The 18,604-nt window shown below is 56.5% G+C and overlaps 2 protein-coding genes across 2 annotated transcripts; both read left to right on the plus strand.

The window, feature by feature from the left end:
• The first annotated feature begins 298 nt into the window (after nt 1-298).
• LOC114014140 (protocadherin alpha-2-like) lies at nt 299-8,286 on the plus strand. The gene has a single exon (XM_027796873.2). It carries the CDS (start codon nt 5,698-5,700, stop codon nt 8,284-8,286), a length of 2,589 nt encoding a protein of 862 aa, XP_027652674.2. The 5' UTR covers nt 299-5,697.
• A 4,045-nt stretch (nt 8,287-12,331) lies between these two features.
• Nucleotides 12,332-16,544, plus strand: LOC129785013 (protocadherin alpha-2-like). Its single transcript, XM_055812140.1, is given in 2 exon segments — nt 12,332-14,986; nt 14,988-16,544. Coding segments are annotated over 2 exon segments (2,676 nt in total). The 5' UTR covers nt 12,332-13,867.
• The last annotated feature ends 2,060 nt before the right edge of the window (nt 16,545-18,604 follow it).

Genomic DNA, 18,604 nt, shown 5'->3' on the forward strand with positions numbered 1-18,604 from the left:
GGCGCGCTGCCTTGGGAGCGGTTTGGAAGTGGCTGGGGGTTTTACTGTTTATTATATTTTTTTAATGCGCTTTCCGAGTGGGACGGCTATTCGCTTCCCGCGGAGGGCGGCGGGAGGGCTGCGCCGAGCCGAGCCGTTCCCCGGGCGAGCAGCGCCTGGCTCAGGGTGCTGGGCCCGCAGGAGGCGCTGGGCTTGGCGGGGAGAGCCGGGCAGCAGGAGGCCTGCGGGGGGCTCCCCCGGACCCCGCCGCGGCTCCCGTCACCGCCTGGGCAGCGGGGGGTGGGGGGGGAACGGCACACGGCAGCGGGCACCGCCGGCAGCTTTCTGAGAGGGGCCAGGGGACGGAGGCTCCCACTCTGCCAGTGTCCTGAAGGACAGAGGTGGAAACGGGCGGATTTGCTGTCCGTTCCCTGCTCTCCGAGCCTGCCCCCCTTATATTCGGCGGCTGCCGAAGGGAATGTGCAGAAGCGGGGACTGAACCCCGCGGCGGTGCGTGCTCCGGCCGCTGAGCGACCAGGTGACCCCCCCTTCCCGGCCTCTCCGCCGGCATCGCCCAGGGCGGAGCGCCCCGCTGAAGGACCGGTGGGACTCCGTACGGGCGGTCCCTCTCCCGGTGATTAGGGCACTACTGAATGGTGGGGGAGACTGGTCTAAAAGCTTTCGGTCTCAGGAAGGCTTTGAAACCAGACCTCGGCTTTTCTGTGCCCTGCTCTAACTGCTGAACTGCATTAGAGACGTGAAGGACCCGCTTCGCAGGAAACCAAACTCGACAGCGTGAGCTCGGAGCTCGCTTGCCTCTCAGGAGGGGACGGGCTCTTCTTTCCGCATCCCTGTCGATGGGGACAGTCGCCCTGAGCGGGATGATCTGGAGCTGCAGTGCGGCACTTTCCATCTCGAGGATGGTTAAAGCTGGAAGCGCCCTGTGTCACGGGAGCGATTCTGCCGGAGCTGCTGCTTTTCTGTTTCTTGACGATTCTCCTCTACTTGTCTCAAAGTGTAACTGAAGTCATGCTTTGAGTTCAGTGGACGTCGAACTAGAGCTTTCCAAATATGCCAGGAAAAGTCTTGCCCGTCTCTACTGTCTAAAGAACGGCAGAAAAAGCGAACCTTTCGGCTGGTGTTTGCCATTCGGCTGTACGTGTTTATCTAGGAATCCAGTGTTGACTTCATGAGCTCTGATGGATAAACTGAACTTGGGATGTCGAAACTCGTGGGATTTTTTTGCAGCAGTTTAACTAGGCTTCCACTCCTTCCTGTCTAATGAAAGAGGCTCAGGGTAATGCTCAGACAGTTGATGAGCTTTCAAGGTGTAAAGGTGAGTAGTTCTTACTGATTTTTCTGTACAGATTCTTTCTTGATGTGGATCACCACTCCTCATGTCTTACTGCTTAGTGAGAGGCACAGGGAATACTCTGAGACTGACCAAAATTGGAGTAGCTAAACTAAGCCTTCCACAAACCTGGAGCTTTTTTCAGGATCATCTCAGCTTTTTCTTATGACCTTTGTAGCTTCTTGCTATAAATGCAGGTGTTATAAAAGACATCTTAGTTGTACATCTGTGATAGCATTAAAGTGCTTAAGGATTTGCCAATGCCACCCACTGTCCTACTGTTACTCGGGTAGTAGCTGGATTTCATCAGAATGCGAGAATCTCGCATGCACTGGATTTGAGTAAGCAAGAAACAACTCTTCCAACATGTAGGTTATATCGGATTCTTTAACTATTTTTTTACATGTAGAAACACTTTGATTCTTCACTAAAGCTCAGATCACGGACCATTTATTCAAGCTTCTGCTTGGTGGAGATAGAAACGATGCTGACAAGTGTTCAGACCACAGGAAAAAGGACACCGTGTCCTGTATGCTTGACATCAGTGCTTGTCATCTCGTTAACAGCTTTTTTACTGATTTAAAACATTCTAATACATTTTACAGCAAACTTAACTTAGATCCTAGCACAGCCCTAAGATACTTGAAAATAAAATGGTGCTCTTTTTACTGACATCAACATTATACTTTCATCCCTATTAATATGGCATGAAATATTTCTCCAGTGAAGATGTACTTATTCTAGGTAAGTGGATTAACTTAGCAAGCTGATAAGTGGAGAGTGGGTGTGTGTGTGGAACAAAACCAAAACCTATTCTGATTAAACACTTCTCATCCTGGATGCACATGGAGCGAGCATGATGAACTTATTGATGGAAGATGTTCCAGCATCTCTTCCTATGCAAAAGTCAAGACAGTGATCTCTACCCAAACCTTTATTTTCTTCAGCTACACGAATTAAAACAAACTGATGGAAAACTCGAGGAAACTCAGAAGCCAGAAACTTGTCTCCAGATTAACTTGGCAAAAATTGTGCTTTGTAGAATCTTACTTTTCCATCCTCTGTTATCAAAAATATCAATTCTGTTGTGTGCACCTGGAAAAAGTTAACAAATGGTGTTCTGCTTGGTAGGATAGATTTGTTTCTGTCCATTTACATGTGGTCTATAGTAATAATTCTGTGAGACTGCAGAAAATCCCTGTGGAGACCTAAACAACAGGACAAAACCTGTGTGGGTGTTACAAATGCAATAGAGATGTGCTAATGGCCTTAATAAGTCAGTCCCCAGCAGCAGCAGTGTCTGCCAAAGGTCCTTTCTGCTGTTTACTGTGGGTTGCTCTGCTCAAGAGCAGCGGTGGAGGGAAAGGCAACTCTTCAAAGGCTAAACTTCCACAAGGATTTGGGATATGAAATATGATCAGTCTGTCTTCCTTGGGGAGAAAACACTGTCACTGGTTGAGATGAGGAAATGCAGGTAAGTTACAAAGACGCAGTAGGAAGAGTTAATCTTTGTGTTTTGATGGCATAGGCCATATAAAAATGGCATCAAGGATGGATCTGGAATCAAGACGTCATTGCTGTCAACAGAAAGCCTGACTACCTTCAGCAACAGATTTCCATATAAACCAGCAGCACTGTGGAGATCAGGCAGCAGGAATACAAAAAGGTCAGTAGGCACAATCATGTTCAATAATCTTCTGAATCGTGGTCTGTGTACATGAGCTGCAGAGGTAATGGCAGAAGTTACTCTCATCCTTAACCCAGCTGTGGGAAATGTGGTGGCTGCAAGACTTGGTGTGCTGCACCTGGCTGCCTGCGGGAGTTCAGGGCAGGTGATGGTGAATGTGAATGAGGGTGGACGAGAGCTCTGTGGGCAGGTGGTGGATTTTGCCCTGAAGGTTCAAATAGTTTTTGAAATCCTCCCACAGCCATGCACCTGGCTTTGCTAAGGTGGGAGATGGTAACTTTTTCTTCTTTAAAAAAAAAATGTATTACTGTTGTGGTGGAGACCTGTCTGGGTACTGTGGCAGCGAACTTCTGAGTGGCATGGAGTAGAGCTTGGGGCACCTACCATGGGAAGGGTGACTGAGTAGGGAAGAGTCTTCCCTGAGGAAGTGAAGATGCTGTGTAGAACATGGACTGTGTCATTAGTGAACTGGAGAATGTCTGTTTAGCTGGAGACCTCATTTTCCAGTGCTTGGGATAGAGAATTAAAGTAGAAAAACTTGGGATGGTGCCTGGCGCACAAGATTGTTTACCTGGGATCCTCTCAGGACTTCCAGAAGTCCTGCATATCCTCGCACTTTGGCAAAACTTGTGTTTCAGTATGGCAGAATGGGATCCTTTGGTTATTCTCTCTCCTGTTATGAAGAACTGGCTTCCAGTGTGGGTGATGGCTTTTCCAGTCTTCTGTGCTGAGGTTGACACTGAAAGAATGTCCGTAGTTTTCAGGTGTCACTCCTGCTTCCCTTGTGATAAAGTGCATAAGGGACCACTGTGCACTGTCCAGTGATACCAAGGCTTTAGCAGAACGTGGGTCATTTTTTCCCATCCATCTTCCCCAGAAAGCACTGATAACACAAAGGGGAATTGTCCTTTTTAGAATCAGAACCACTTCCCTTCTCCTGAAAATCTTTTCTGAAGAAGCAACCAGTGATGCTACAGGTAAGTCGCTCATGAATTTGAGAGACGGCTGTACTTTTGTTCCTGTTTCGTTATGGTATCTTTATCTTGGACGGACTGAATGTTGCCTGGATTGGGAGTTGGACTCGATAATCCTTATTGGGACCCTTACAACTTCAGATACTCTATGATTGGAGCACGAAAGCAGCACTGCCTGCTGTCATTCCTTTCTTGCCGCTCCCAGGCACAGTGTGAACAAGTGACAGAGAGTATGGATAGAGGAAGGACCCTAATGCGTTTCTTGGAGTGGTTGTATTGAGAGTCAAGGGGATGTTCTCAGTGGTAGTGCCATGGTTTTAACTCCGTTGTGAATTTTGCATGCTGAGGAGTAAGAGGTATTATGTGGGGACTAATGCGCCCATGTACTGAGGTTCTTGCTGTGTTGTGCTGAAAGAGCATGCCTGACTGAAAGAAGCAAATACCTTACATGGATCATGCAGATGGAAATAGACTGTAGGGAATCAGGAAGGGTGTTCCTTGTCTGAAGAGATGGAAGTGGAACAAGACTAGGGAATAGGAATGAGAGCTCATGCCAAAGGGCACGTCCGTGCTTCATGGTGAGAGTGACGTAGTCATACAGAAAACTTGTTGGTTAAGCAGACAAAGCAGAGTCGAAGAGAGGAGCAGAACAGAAGGGGAAGCAGAACAGGGAAGAGGAGACACAGAGAGAGGAAAGAAGAGAAGGAATGAAGGAACAGTGCAGAGAAAAAAGCAAATGAAACCAAAGTAAAGCAATAGAAAGAAGAGAGAGAAAAGAAACAAATAAATTCGTTTACTAGCATGTCACCAACGCTATTGCTGCACACAGAAATGTGGTGGGGGAGAGAAAGGAGGAAAGGAAGGAGACAAGATGACAAGAGGAAAAAAGGAAGAAACCATGAAGGAGATGAACAGGATGCACCAGATCATCTTATTGAAGGATCCGGGAGATCCAGAAAAGAAAAAGGCAAAGAAGGACTGTATGCAATGAGAAACCAGGGAAAGAAGAGGCGATAGACCGGATTTACATAACGCAAATATGTCGCCTCTAGACACAAAACGGAGCTGGTACCTAACAGCCTACCTGTTGGTTAGAGTACCGCACTCTGGAGCTCCTGTCCTCTAATTACCCTGATGGCTCCGACTTAAACAATCGCCGCCGCGACGCCGGAGGCAACTTGCGATGTGCGAAGAAAAGAGAAGAAAAAGGGGCATAAAGAACAGGGCACGGCAGGACGACAAGAAAAAAAAAGAAGGGAGAGAAGGCAAAGAAGGAAGAGGAGAGAAGAAAGCATAAGTTGGAAAGAAAAAATAGAGAAGAATGGAAGATAATAAAAAAATAAAGTAGGAAAGAAACGAAGAACGAGAAAAAAAGAAATAACGGAAGGTAAAAGAAAGAGAAAAGAAGGGGAAAAAACGAGAAAAAGGAAGAAGGAGCAAATAATGAAAAAGAAAAGGGGCGGGGAAAGAGAGAGGGGTAGACGAGCGGGTCCGCGGTCGCTGTCGGGGAGCGTGCGAGGCGGCGGAGCAGCACACGGTGTCGCTGCAGGCTCAGGAACGGCGGCGGAGCGGCGCGTCGGCTCCGCCCCGGTGCGGCGGAGAGCCCGGCTGTGAACGCGGGGGGGGCGGTGCGGTCAGCAGAGCCGGCGCGTCCGGGCGGCGGCGGGGAGCCGTGCGGGGCCCGTGCGGGAAGGGCGGCGGGTGCGATGGGCGTGTGGTGGGCGCCCGCGGTGCGGGTGCTGGTGCTGCAGGCGGCCTGGGCGCTGGGCGGCGGGCAGGTGCGCTACTCGGTGCCGGAGGAAGCCAAGGCCGGGACGGTGGTGGGCCGCCTGGCGCAGGACCTGGGCCTGGAGGCGGGCGAGGCGGAGGCGCGGCGGCTGCGGCTGGTGGCGCAGGGCCGGCGGGCGAGCGTGGAGGTGAGCGGGGCGAGCGGGGCGCTGGTGGTGAGCTCGCGGCTGGACCGGGAGGAGCTGTGCGGGAAGAGCGCGCCGTGCGCCCTGCGCCTGGAGGTGCTGGTGGAGCGGCCGCTGCGCGTCTTCCACGTGGAGCTGGAGGTCACCGACATCAACGACAACGCCCCGCTCTTCCCCGCCGCCCGCAAAAACCTCAGTTTACCGGAGAACTCCCCCGCCGGGTCCCGGTTCCCGCTGGAGGGCGCGTCGGATGCAGATATCGGAGCCAACGCGCAGCTCTCCTATGCGCTCAGCCCCAACGAGCATTTCGCTCTGGATTTGCATCGCAGTGAAGAGTACCGAGAATCTCTGTTCCTGGTTCTTGCGAAACCGCTGGACCGCGAGTCGGTGGCTGTGCACCGTCTGGTGCTGACGGCGAGTGACGGGGGCCGGCCGCCGCTGACGGGCACGGTGGAGCTGGTTATCTCGGTACTGGACGCCAACGACAACGCGCCCCAGTTCAACCAGTCGGTATATAAAGCGCAGCTGCCGGAGAGCGCTACCGAGGGGACGCTGGTGGCGCGGGTGAACGCCACGGATCCGGACGAGGGAAGCAACAGGGAAATGACTTTTACATCAAACAATGTTTTTCCCCTAAAGGGGTTAAATTTTTTTATTTTAAATCCGAAGTCGGGTGAGATCCGTCTGACGGGCGCCCTGGACTTTGAAGACGTCCGTTCATACGAGATCCAGGTTGAAGCAACAGACAAAGGGACGCCGCCGCTCTCGGGTCACTGCAAGGTGGTGGTGGAGGTGCTGGACGTGAACGACAACGCGCCGGAGGTGTGGGTGACGTCGCTGTCGGTGCCGGTGCCGGAGGACGCGGCGGTGGGGACGGTGGTGGCGCTGCTGAGCGTGTCGGACCGGGACTCGGGGGCGAACGGTCGCGTGCGGTGCGCGGTGTGGCCGGCGTCGCCGTTCGGGCTGGTGGCGACGTTCGCGGGCTCGTACTCGCTGGTGCTGCGGGAGGCGCTGGACCGCGAGCGGGTGGCGGAGTACGAGGTGGAGGTGCGGGCGGAGGACGGCGGGGCGCCGCCGCTGCGCGCCAGCCGCGGGGTGCGCGTGCCGGTGTCGGACGTGAACGACAACGCGCCGGCGTTCGCGCAGGCCGTGTACACGGTGCTGGCGCGGGAGAACAACGCGGCGGGCGCGGAGCTGGCGCGGCTGTGGGCGCGGGACCCGGACGAGGCGGGCAACGGGCGCGTGAGCTACTCGGTGGCGGAGGGCGGCGGCGGCGCGGTGTCGGGCGGGGTGTGGCGGTCGGCGTCGAGCTACGTGTCGGTGGACGCGGAGAGCGGTCGGCTGTGGGCGCTGCAGCCGCTGGACTACGAGGAGCTGCAGGTGCTGCAGTTCGAGGTGCGGGCGGTGGACGCGGGGGAGCCGCCGCTGTGCGGCAACGCGACGGTGCAGCTCTTCGTGGTGGACGAGAACGACAACGCGCCGGCGCTGCTGCCTCCTGCCGGCGGCGGGCCGGGCCCCGGGGCCGCGGGCGAGGCGGCGTCGGGGCCGGGCTCGGGGGCGCTGTGGGCGTGGGCGGCGTGGGGGGCGCCGGCGGGGCAGGTGGTGGCGAAGATCCGCGCGGTGGACGCGGACTCGGGCTACAACGCGTGGCTGCGCTACGAGCTGTGGGAGCCGCGGGGGAAGGGCCCGTTCCGCGTGGGGCTGTACAGCGGCGAGGTGAGCACGGCGCGGGCGCTGGAGGAGGCGGACGGCCCGCGGCAGCGGCTGGTCGTCGTGGTGCGGGACCACGGGGAGCCGGCGCGCTCGGTCACGGCCACGCTGAGCGTGTCGCTGGTGGAGGGCGCCGAGGCGGCGCTGGCGGCCGCGGGCTCGTCGGGGCCGGGGCTGCGTGCGGCGGCGGGCGCGGAGGGCGACGCGGCGTCGGCGGCGTCGGCGAACGTGTGGCTGGTGGTGGCCATCTGCGCGGTGTCGAGCCTGTTCCTGCTGGCCGTGGTGCTGTACGGGGCGTCGCGGTGGGCGCCGCGGGCGGCCGTGCTGTCGGGGCCCGGGCCGGCGACGCTGGTGTGCGCCAGCGAGGTGGGGAGCTGGTCGTACTCGCAGCGCCAGAGCCGGAGCCTGTGCGTGACGGACGGCGCGGGCAAGAGCGACCTGATGGTTTTCAGCCCCAACTTCCCGCCGCCGCCCGGCCCCGCGGCGAAGGAGACGCAGCCGCCCGCTCTGCTGGACACGGTCAGTGCCCCCCCCTTCCCCGCCCCTTCCCGCGACGCCCCTGCCCCTCTGTCGCCCTTGTTGCCCGCCCCCCTGGCCGGCGGTGGCGGTGGCCGTGCTCAGCCCCCGGTGCCCGAGGGTGGTGGTCGCTGGGCAGGTGCTGGAGGCTCCTGACGGGACCGTTGCACCTGCCTTTGTGTCCTTGCCGGAGCCCCTTGACTCTTGGGGTACGGGAGGAATGAAGATCTGGCCGCACCCTGCAGCAGTTCTTGTCCACAGCTGAGGTTTGCTCATCAGCGTTTGGGTTTTTCTGTCAGAGGCTGGAATGAACGCCATTGCTGTTTAGAGCTGTTGCGACATGACCTTTAGGAAGAGTATTGCTCCCAGGGCTGCCCCATTTCCATCTGAGCTGGCTGAGGCATTGCCGAGCATGAAGAGTCCGCAGTAGAGCATCTGCCCCATATTGTGTGTGTGATGCCTTTCTGTGTTCTTTATGCATTTCCCAGAGTGGGGAATGTAGGATGCCTAGAGGAAAGCACGGGGCAGGATGGCCATAAAGGATTTTTTTAAAGATGATTGTTTCCCAGGCTCCAAGGGCCTGGAGATGGAGGCCATCTGGATCTTGAGACAGTGTGTGTTACTGAGATGCCCACAATGTCCTTGTGGTGTGTTGTCCTTGGCTGGATGCCAGGTGCCTCCTCGAACTACTGTGTCATTCCTATCTACAGTCAAACACAGGGAGAAAACGAGCTGAATAAACCCCACTTGTGGTCCAAGATAAGGAGTCAGCAGTAAAGTATCTGCCTGACACTGTGTGTGTGTGATGCCTTCATATGTTCTTAATGTTGCTGTCATTGATGGGAAGGGTAAGCAAAAGTAGGTTTGAGCCTTGAGGTGAGAAAGTAAACTCTTTCATGTCCCAGAAGTGCATGTTGCAGTGGCACTGAGTAGGGCCTGTCCTTGTCAATATCAAAAGTCGCACATGTGGAATCCAAGGAAAGCAAAAGGTGTTATTTTCTACCTCCAGTCAGCAGGGGATGTTCAGCCACTTCCCAGGAAGCAGGCCCTCATTCGGAGTAGGGGTTGCTCGGTGAGAGAAATATCATAACTAATGCCCCACCATCGTCCTCCTTTTTGTTAGCTTTTATATCTGAGCAAGCATCATATTGTATGGAATATGCCATTGGTCACTTTGGGTCATGTGCCCTGGATATGTCCCCTCACAAGATCTTGCCCACCTGTAGCCTTCTGGTGAGAGTGTGGGGAAAGGTTGGAGAGACAGCTTTGGTGCTGTGCAAGCACTGCTCAGCAGTAGTCAAAACAGTGGTGTTTTACCACTGCCTTTCTATCTACCAACAGAAGCACAGCATTATAAGGGCTGCTATGAGGCTCAGCCAGACCCAATAGAGTTGTCTGAAGTTCTGAAGATGCCACACCATAGTGTCCCTGGTGCTGCTGCCTGCCTGACATAGGCAAAGTGTTGGTAAGAGGCGATGAAATGCAGACTGCTGAATGTTGTCTGATGAACATTTTCACTGCTGTCTTGGGAAGGGTGCTGTGGGAGGTTAGTGCTTCAACCTCTGTCCTTGTGTGCTGTTTGGCATCTATAGTAGCTTCCGCACTGCTGATGCTGCCATGATGGTTCCGCGGTCATCCTCAGTCAGGATTTGTAAGGGCACGTGATGAGGTGGATGTAACCTTTGTGGTCTTGACTTCCCCTGCTTGTGCAGTTGCACATTGGCTTTGGTAGGAACGTGTGTGTGTGGTGTGCCATTGCATGCACGGCTCATTCTGATGTGTGCATGTTCAGAGAAAAGCCTGCAGAGCAGCCCAGCTCTGGTTTTAGGTGGCACAAATTCCCCCACCCGGTTGACATGGTGAGATTGCTTGCGCTTCAGCCTCTGGTGTGGTTCTGTCCAAGAATAAGATCTGTGTGGAGTGGGATCAGAGGTGTCAGAGCTCTGATCGCAGAATCCTTAAGAACTCCATTTCTATATGAAATTGCTGAAAAAGCACAAAGCATCCAGGCAGATTCCGTCTGCTGTCCTTGTGTAATCGTGGGCATCTACAGGAGTTTCCACAGCCATTGATGTTGCCGTGTTGGTTCCTCGATCCTCCTCAGGCAGGATTTTAACAGGGAGGTAAGGAGGTGTGTGTGACCTTTGGGTGCTCAACTTTCCCTGCTCGTCTGGTCTCAGCAGAGATGGTGTGTCCTCTTGCCAGTGTTGACTCATTCTGATACGTGCACATAGACACGAAACCCTGCACAGCAGCACAGCTCTGGTGTTGTGTCGTGGAAATTCTCCCACCCAACTGGTATTTTGGGTGTGCTTGCGTTTCAGCCTTTGGTGTGGTTCTCTCAAGGAATAAAATCCCTGCAGAGTGGGATCTGAGGTGTCCCAGCTGTAATCACAGACACTCTAAAAACGTGCAGCTCTGTGGTGTTCCCATTGGAGATTGCTGAGAAGGGGCAAAAGGCTTCCGGGTGCAGTTCATGTGTCTGGGAAGAGTCTGCCAGGCACTGTGTGGCTTTGCATTCCTCCATAGTTTCTTTCTGCCAGTTGTGAGGGAAGGTGAGGATGTGCAAAGGCCTGGGTTGTGCTCATAGTGGGGTTTAGAGCTGGGGCGTGTTGTTGGGTTAGAGCAGTATCTGGGTCTTGCCGTTGTGATCCTGCTAGTGGCACCGAGTAGGGCCTGGTCATGTGTTAAGGGTGAGGGTGACTTTGAGCGGGGAAGAGGGTTGCCTGGGGGGAATGGAGATGCTGGGTTGAACACGGCCTGTGTCGTTGTGGGAGGACTGGAGAATGTCTGCTCAGCCCTGGAGATGACATTTGCCATGGCACGGGACAGAGTATATTCCAGTAGAAATCCTTGAGAAGACTCCCAGCACACTCTGCTACTTTCCCACAACCTTCTTGGGACCTCCAGAAGTTCCACATATGGTAAGGCACTGGTGATCTTTGTGGTATTACTGATTGTTAAGTCTCATGATAGACATGCCTTTAGTTCCTTTCTTTTGACATGGAATGTTACTGCTCAAGTGGAAAATTTTGCACATTTTGGTCACGGAGCCACCCTTCACCGAATGTGTCTGTGTTATCTTTCTGCTCTGAATCTTGCTAGGCAGGAGAAGAAGTTCTCTCTCTATTCAAGATGTGTGCAGTCCTTGGGTTTCAGTACAGTGAAATGGGTCCCTTTGGTTTTCTTCTCTGCTCTTACCAAAACCTCCCACCCTTTTGTGTTTTTCTTCTCTCTCATTGGCAGTGTGTTGGTAATGGTTGGTGAGATGCAGCCTGCTGAGTTCTGCAGCTGTCAGTCAGGTTGCAGATATTTGGGTGGTTGGCCATCAGTGTAAGATGTTGCTTTTCCCACTCTCTGGAGCCGAGGTTGACATTCACAAAATGTTCTTGGCTTTCACGTCTCCCTCTTGCTTCCGCTGTGATAGCAGTACATAATGGAGCACTACCCACCACTGAGTGGTTTCAAGGCTTTTGGAGAACTATAGTAGTTTCTTTCTTGACAGAAATCACTGTTAATTGTAAGATAAAATGTCTCTCAGAGCCAGCTGGCCTGTCCTGAAAATGTTTCTTTTCCAGAAGAAGCAACCACGAATTCTACAGGTGAGTTTCTTGTACCTAAAGAGGCTGTGTTTGAGATATTGTACTTTTGTTCCCGTTCAGCCGTGGTACCTTCACGTTGGGTCAACCAAATGTGTCCTGGATCGTAATGCCTATAGGTTTGGACAGCAAAGCACCGCCACCTGCTTTTGTTCCTGCTTCTGCTGCTTGCAGGAACAGCATGAGCTGATGGCAGAAGGACAGATGGGGAGGACCCCAGTGTGTTTCTGGGAGTGGATGTGTTTAGCATAGATGGGATTTCGTATCCAAACCTCTGTGGTCTTCCCTTCGTGGCGTTTGTTTGGCTGAGTGACGCATGGCTCACATTAATGATGGAGTTCATGGGTACCAAGGTTCTTGGAGTGTTGTTCTGGCAGTGCGTGCCTGCCTGCAAGAAGAGGCAAGGGCTTGACATGTGGTGAGCAGCTGGAAAAAATAGCTCTTCATCGAGGTGCAGGGAGAGTGCTTGGGAGCTGTGGTTGCGCCATGCCTTTTCAGCTTTCTTGGAGGATTGGTTGCTGGGCTGGATTTCCCGAAGGGAAGACTGCCCTGGATTTCCTGAACTCTTTGGAGCCTGTTTCATGAAGGTCTGGAGTACCTTGGCCTTGGGCTTTTGTCTCTGATGGCGGTGGATTGTGTTCTGATGTGGCAGAGCTGTTCTTTGCCATGTGATGGCCTTGCTGTGTTGTTCGCTGGATCCTTGAGAGGACTGTATGCAAGGAAGAAGCAAGCATGTAAGCGAGAAAGAATGGAAAGAAGGAAGAGATGGTATGGGAGATGACCAGCATCACCGCCGTTATCTCTGCATGCCGAATGGAGGTGAGGAGCTCGGCATCCTGGGTGCTCCAAGGCGCTGTGCAAGGCTTGATGAAAGGTGGAGGAAGAGGAGTGGGAGCTCATGCCTTAGGGCATGTCCGTGCTGCATGGGGTGAGGGTGACGTAGTCATCTAGAAAAGATGTTGGTGAAGGAGCCAAGGAAGAGACAAAGAGAGGACAGGGACGAGAAGGTGGAAGAAGAGCAGGAAGGAAGGAAAAATGTAGAGAAAGTGAAGGAAACGAGAACGAAGCAAGCAACAGAGAGAAAGAAGATAAAGGATGATAAGATGGATGAGTTTACTAGCATGCCCGATCGCTCTGGATTGCTATACACAGAAAGGCGGGGAGGGACATAAAGGGAGAGATAACGAAAGGAGGAAAGAGCGGAAGAGAGGAAGTGAGTAAGGAAGGAAGAAAGATGACAAAGACGGGAATGATGAAGAAACCTTAAAGCAGATGACCAGGGCGCGCCGATGTTACCTTGCAGGAGTATCGCAGAAGGAAGGTGAGAGAGGAGGAAGAAAACTATGGGAGTAAAAAGCAAGGAAGAAGGGAAGGGCTGATGAGAAGATGTCCAGGACGGGACGACATCACCTGTAGACGCTGAACGGCTTCGGTCCCTAACAGCCTCCGCCTTGGTTAGTGTCCCTCTCTCCGGCACCGGTGGCCGGTAATTAGCGCTGATGGCCCGCAATTAGCGCGGACGGCCCCGGCATTGAGGGCCACCGCCGCGGCGGTGAGGGGACTGGCGATGTGCCAGCGTGGGGTAAAGGAGGGAGCATGGTGGAAAAAGAAGGGAAAGGGGCGTAAAGGAAAGGGCACGGAAGGCAAGAACGAAAAGGATAAGGGAGAGAAGGAGGAGGCGGAAGAGGCGGAAGGAGAAAAGAGCAGAAAGAGAAGAAAGGAACGAGGCAAGAGAAGGGAAGAAAAGGAATTGTGGGAAGAAAGAAGGGGACCGTACGAAATGAAACGTCAGAAGGAGGAGGAAGAGGAGGAAGGCAGGCATGCAAGCCAAAGGCAGGCAGTGAGGAGACGGACAGCAAGAGGAAGAGGCGGGGGGAGCAGCCGAGCGAGCGGGGAGGTGGCCGGCGCGGGTCCGCGGTCGCTGTCGGGGAGCATGCGAGGCGGCGGAGCAGCACACGGTGTCGCTGCAGGCTCAGGAACGGCGGCGGAGCGGCGCGTCGGCTCCGCCCCGGTGCGGCGGAGAGCCCGGCTGTGAGCGCGGGGGGGGGCGGCGCGGCGCGGTGCGGTCAGCAGAGCCGGCGCGTCCGGGCGGCGGCGGGGAGCCGTGCGGGGCCCGTGCGGGAAGGGCGGCGGGTGCGATGGGCGTGTGGTGGGCGCCCGCGGTGCGGGTGCTGGTGCTGCAGGCGGCCTGGGCGCTGGGCGGCGGGCAGGTGCGCTACTCGGTGCCGGAGGAAGCCAAGGCCGGGACGGTGGTGGGCCGCCTGGCGCAGGACCTGGGCCTGGAGGCGGGCGAGGCGGAGGCGCGGCGGCTGCGGCTGGTGGCGCAGGGCCGGCGGGCGAGCGTGGAGGTGAGCGGGGCGAGCGGGGCGCTGGTGGTGAGCTCGCGGCTGGACCGGGAGGAGCTGTGCGGGAAGAGCGCGCCGTGCGCCCTGCGCCTGGAGGTGCTGGTGGAGCGGCCGCTGCGCGTCTTCCACGTGGAGCTGGAGGTCACCGACATCAACGACAACGCCCCGCTCTTCCCCGCCGCCCGCAAAAACCTCAGTTTATCGGAGAACTCCCCCGCCGGGTCCCGGTTCCCGCTGGAGGGCGCGTCGGATGCAGATATCGGAGCCAACGCGCAGCTCTCCTATGCGCTCAGCCCCAACGAGCATTTCGCTCTGGATTTGCATCGCAGTGAAGAGTACCGAGAATCTCTGTTCCTGGTTCTTGCGAAACCGCTGGACCGCGAGTCGGTGGCTGTGCACCGTCTGGTGCTGACGGCGAGTGACGGGGGCCGGCCGCCGCTGACGGGCACGGTGGAGCTGGTTATCTCGGTACTGGACGCCAACGACAACGCGCCCCAGTTCAACCAGTCGGTGTATAAAGCGCAGCTGCCGGAGAGCGCTACCGAGGGGACGCTGGTGGCGCGGGTGAACGCCACGGATCCGGACGAGGGAAGCAACAGGGAAATGACTTTTACATCAAACAATATTTTTCCCCTAAAGGGGTTAAATTTTTTTATTTTAAATCCAAAGTCGGGTGAGATCCGTCTGACGGGCGCCCTGGACTTTGAAGACGTCCGTTCATACGAGATCCAGGTTGAAGCAACAGACAAAGGGACGCCGCCGCTCTCGGGTCACTGCAAGGTGGTGGTGGAGGTGCTGGACGTGAACGATAACGCGCCGGAGGTGTGGGTGACGTCGCTGTCGGTGCCGGTGCCGGAGGACGCGGCGGTGGGGACGGTGGTGGCGCTGCTGAGCGTGTCGGACCGGGACTCGGGGGGCGAACGGTCGCGTGCGGTGCGCGGTGTGGCCGGCGTCGCCGTTCGGGCTGGTGGCGACGTTCGCGGGCTCGTACTCGCTGGTGCTGCGGGAGGCGCTGGACCGCGAGCGGGTGGCGGAGTACGAGGTGGAGGTGCGGGCGGAGGACGGCGGGGCGCCGCCGCTGCGCGCCAGCCGCGGGGTGCGCGTGCCGGTGTCGGACGTGAACGACAACGCGCCGGCGTTCGCGCAGGCCGTGTACACGGTGCTGGCGCGGGAGAACAACGCGGCGGGCGCGGAGCTGGCGCGGCTGTGGGCGCGGGACCCGGACGAGGCGGGCAACGGGCGCGTGAGCTACTCGGTGGCGGAGGGCGGCGGCGGCGCGGTGTCGGGCGGGGTGTGGCGGTCGGCGTCGAGCTACGTGTCGGTGGACGCGGAGAGCGGTCGGCTGTGGGCGCTGCAGCCGCTGGACTACGAGGAGCTGCAGGTGCTGCAGTTCGAGGTGCGGGCGGTGGACGCGGGGGAGCCGCCGCTGTGCGGCAACGCGACGGTGCAGCTCTTCGTGGTGGACGAGAACGACAACGCGCCGGCGCTGCTGCCTCCTGCCGGCGGCGGGCCGGGCCCCGGGGCCGCGGGCGAGGCGGCGTCGGGGCCGGGCTCGGGGGCGCTGTGGGCGTGGGCGGCGTGGGGGGCGCCGGCGGGGCAGGTGGTGGCGAAGATCCGCGCGGTGGACGCGGACTCGGGCTACAACGCGTGGCTGCGCTACGAGCTGTGGGAGCCGCGGGGGAAGGGCCCGTTCCGCGTGGGGCTGTACAGCGGCGAGGTGAGCACGGCGCGGGCGCTGGAGGAGGCGGACGGCCCGCGGCAGCGGCTGGTCGTCGTGGTGCGGGACCACGGGGAGCCGGCGCGCTCGGTCACGGCCACGCTGAGCGTGTCGCTGGTGGAGGGCGCCGAGGCGGCGCTGGCGGCCGCGGGCTCGTCGGGGCCGGGGCCGGGGCTGCGTGCGGCCGCGGGCGCGGAGGGCGGCGCGGCGGCGGCGGCGGCGGCGTCGACGAACGTGTGGCTGGTGGTGGCCATCTGCGCGGTGTCGAGCCTGTTCCTGCTGGCCGTGGTGCTGTACGGGGCGTCGCGGTGGGCGCCGCGGGCGGCCGTGCTGTCGGGGCCCGGGCCGGCGACGCTGGTGTGCGCCAGCGAGGTGGGGAGCTGGTCGTACTCGCAGCGCCAGAGCCGGAGCCTGTGCGTGACGGACGGCGCGGGCAAGAGCGACCTGATGGTTTTCAGCCCCAACTTCCCGCCGCCGCCCGGCCCCGCGGCGAAGGAGACGCAGCCGCAGCCGCCCGCTCTGCTGGACACGGTCAGTGCCCCCCCCTTCCCCGCCCCTTCCCGCGACGCCCCTGCCCCTCTGTCGCCCTTGTTGCCCGCCCCCCCTGGCCGGCGGTGGCGGTGGCCGTGCTCAGCCCCCGGTGCCCGAGGGTGGTGGTCGCTGGGCAGGTGCTGGAGGCTCCTGACGGGACCGTTGCACCTGCCTTTGCGTCCTTGCCGGAGCCCCTTGACTCTTGGGGTACGGGAGGAATGAAGATCTGGCCGCACCCTGCAGCAGTTCTTGTCCACAGCTGAGGTTTGCTCATCAGCGTTTGGGTTTTTCTGTCAGAGGCTGGAATGAACGCCATTGCTGTTTAGAGCTGTTGCGACATGACCTTTAGGAAGAGTATTGCTCCCAGGGCTGCCCCATTTCCATCTGAGCTGGCTGAGGCATTGCCGAGCATGAAGAGTCCGCAGTAGAGCATCTGCCCCATATTGTGTGTGTGATGCCTTTCTGTGTTCTTTATGCATTTCCCAGAGTGGGGAATGTAGGATGCCTAGAGGAAAGCACGGGGCAGGATGGCCATAAAGGATTTTTTTAAAGATGATTGTTTCCCAGGCTCCAAGGGCCTGGAGATGGAGGCCATCTGGATCTTGAGACAGTGTGTGTTACTGAGATGCCCACAATGTCCTTGTGGTGTGTTGTCCTTGGCTGGATGCCAGGTGCCTCCTCGAACTACTGTGTCATTCCTATCTACAGTCAAACACAGGGAGAAAACGAGCTGAATAAACCCCACTTGTGGTCCAAGATAAGGAGTCAGCAGTAAAGTATCTGCCTGACACTGTGTGTGTGTGATGCCTTCATATGTTCTTAATGTTGCTGTCATTGATGGGAAGGGTAAGCAAAAGTAGGTTTGAGCCTTGAGGTGAGAAAGTAAACTCTTTCATGTCCCAGAAGTGCATGTTGCAGTGGCACTGAGTAGGGCCTGTCCTTGTCAATATCAAAAGTCGCACATGTGGAATCCAAGGAAAGCAAAAGGTGTTATTTTCTACCTCCAGTCAGCAGGGGATGTTCAGCCACTTCCCAGGAAGCAGGCCCTCATTCGGAGTAGGGGTTGCTCGGTGAGAGAAATATCATAACTAATGCCCCACCATCGTCCTCCTTTTTGTTAGCTTTTATATCTGAGCAAGCATCATATTGTATGGAATATGCCATTGGTCACTTTGGGTCATGTGCCCTGGATATGTCCCCTCACAAGATCTTGCCCACCTGTAGCCTTCTGGTGAGAGTGTGGGGAAAGGTTGGAGAGACAGCTTTGGTGCTGTGCAAGCACTGCTCAGCAGTAGTCAAAACAGTGGTGTTTTACCACTGCCTTTCTATCTACCAACAGAAGCACAGCATTATAAGGGCTGCTATGAGGCTCAGCCAGACCCAATAGAGTTGTCTGAAGTTCTGAAGATGCCACACCATAGTGTCCCTGGTGCTGCTGCCTGCCTGACATAGGCAAAGTGTTGGTAAGAGGCGATGAAATGCAGACTGCTGAATGTTGTCTGATGAACATTTTCACTGCTGTCTTGGGAAGGGTGCTGTGGGAGGTTAGTGCTTCAACCTCTGTCCTTGTGTGCTGTTTGGCATCTATAGTAGCTTCCGCACTGCTGATGCTGCCATGATGGTTCCGCGGTCATCCTCAGTCAGGATTTGTAAGGGCACGTGATGAGGTGGATGTAACCTTTGTGGTCTTGACTTCCCCTGCTTGTGCAGTTGCACATTGGCTTTGGTAGGAACGTGTGTGTGTGGTGTGCCATTGCATGCACGGCTCATTCTGATGTGTGCATGTTCAGAGAAAAGCCTGCAGAGCAGCCCAGCTCTGGTTTTAGGTGGCACAAATTCCCCCACCCGGTTGACATGGTGAGATTGCTTGCGCTTCAGCCTCTGGTGTGGTTCTGTCCAAGAATAAGATCTGTGTGGAGTGGGATCAGAGGTGTCAGAGCTCTGATCGCAGAATCCTTAAGAACTCCATTTCTATATGAAATTGCTGAAAAAGCACAAAGCATCCAGGCAGATTCCGTCTGCTGTCCTTGTGTAATAGTGGTCATCTACAGGAGTTTCCACAGCCATTGATGTTGCCGTGTTGGTTCCTCGATCCTCCTCAGGCAGGATTTTAACAGGGAGGTAAGGAGGTGTGTGTGACCTTTGGGTGCTCAACTTTCCCTGCTCGTCTGGTCTCAGCAGAGATGGTGTGTCCTCTTGCCAGTGTTGACTCATTCTGATACGTGCACATAGACACGAAACCCTGCACAGCAGCACAGCTCTGGTGTTGTGTCGTGGAAATT

This window comes from Falco peregrinus, chromosome 8 (genome assembly GCF_023634155.1).
Source record: "Falco peregrinus isolate bFalPer1 chromosome 8, bFalPer1.pri, whole genome shotgun sequence".
In the NCBI taxonomy this organism is placed as follows: Eukaryota; Metazoa; Chordata; class Aves; order Falconiformes; family Falconidae; genus Falco; species Falco peregrinus.

Coding starts and splice junctions, on each gene's coding strand:
- LOC114014140 (XM_027796873.2), top strand. CDS start 5,698: ATGGGCGTGTGGTGGGCGCCCGCGGTGCGGGTGCTGGTGCTGCAGGCG.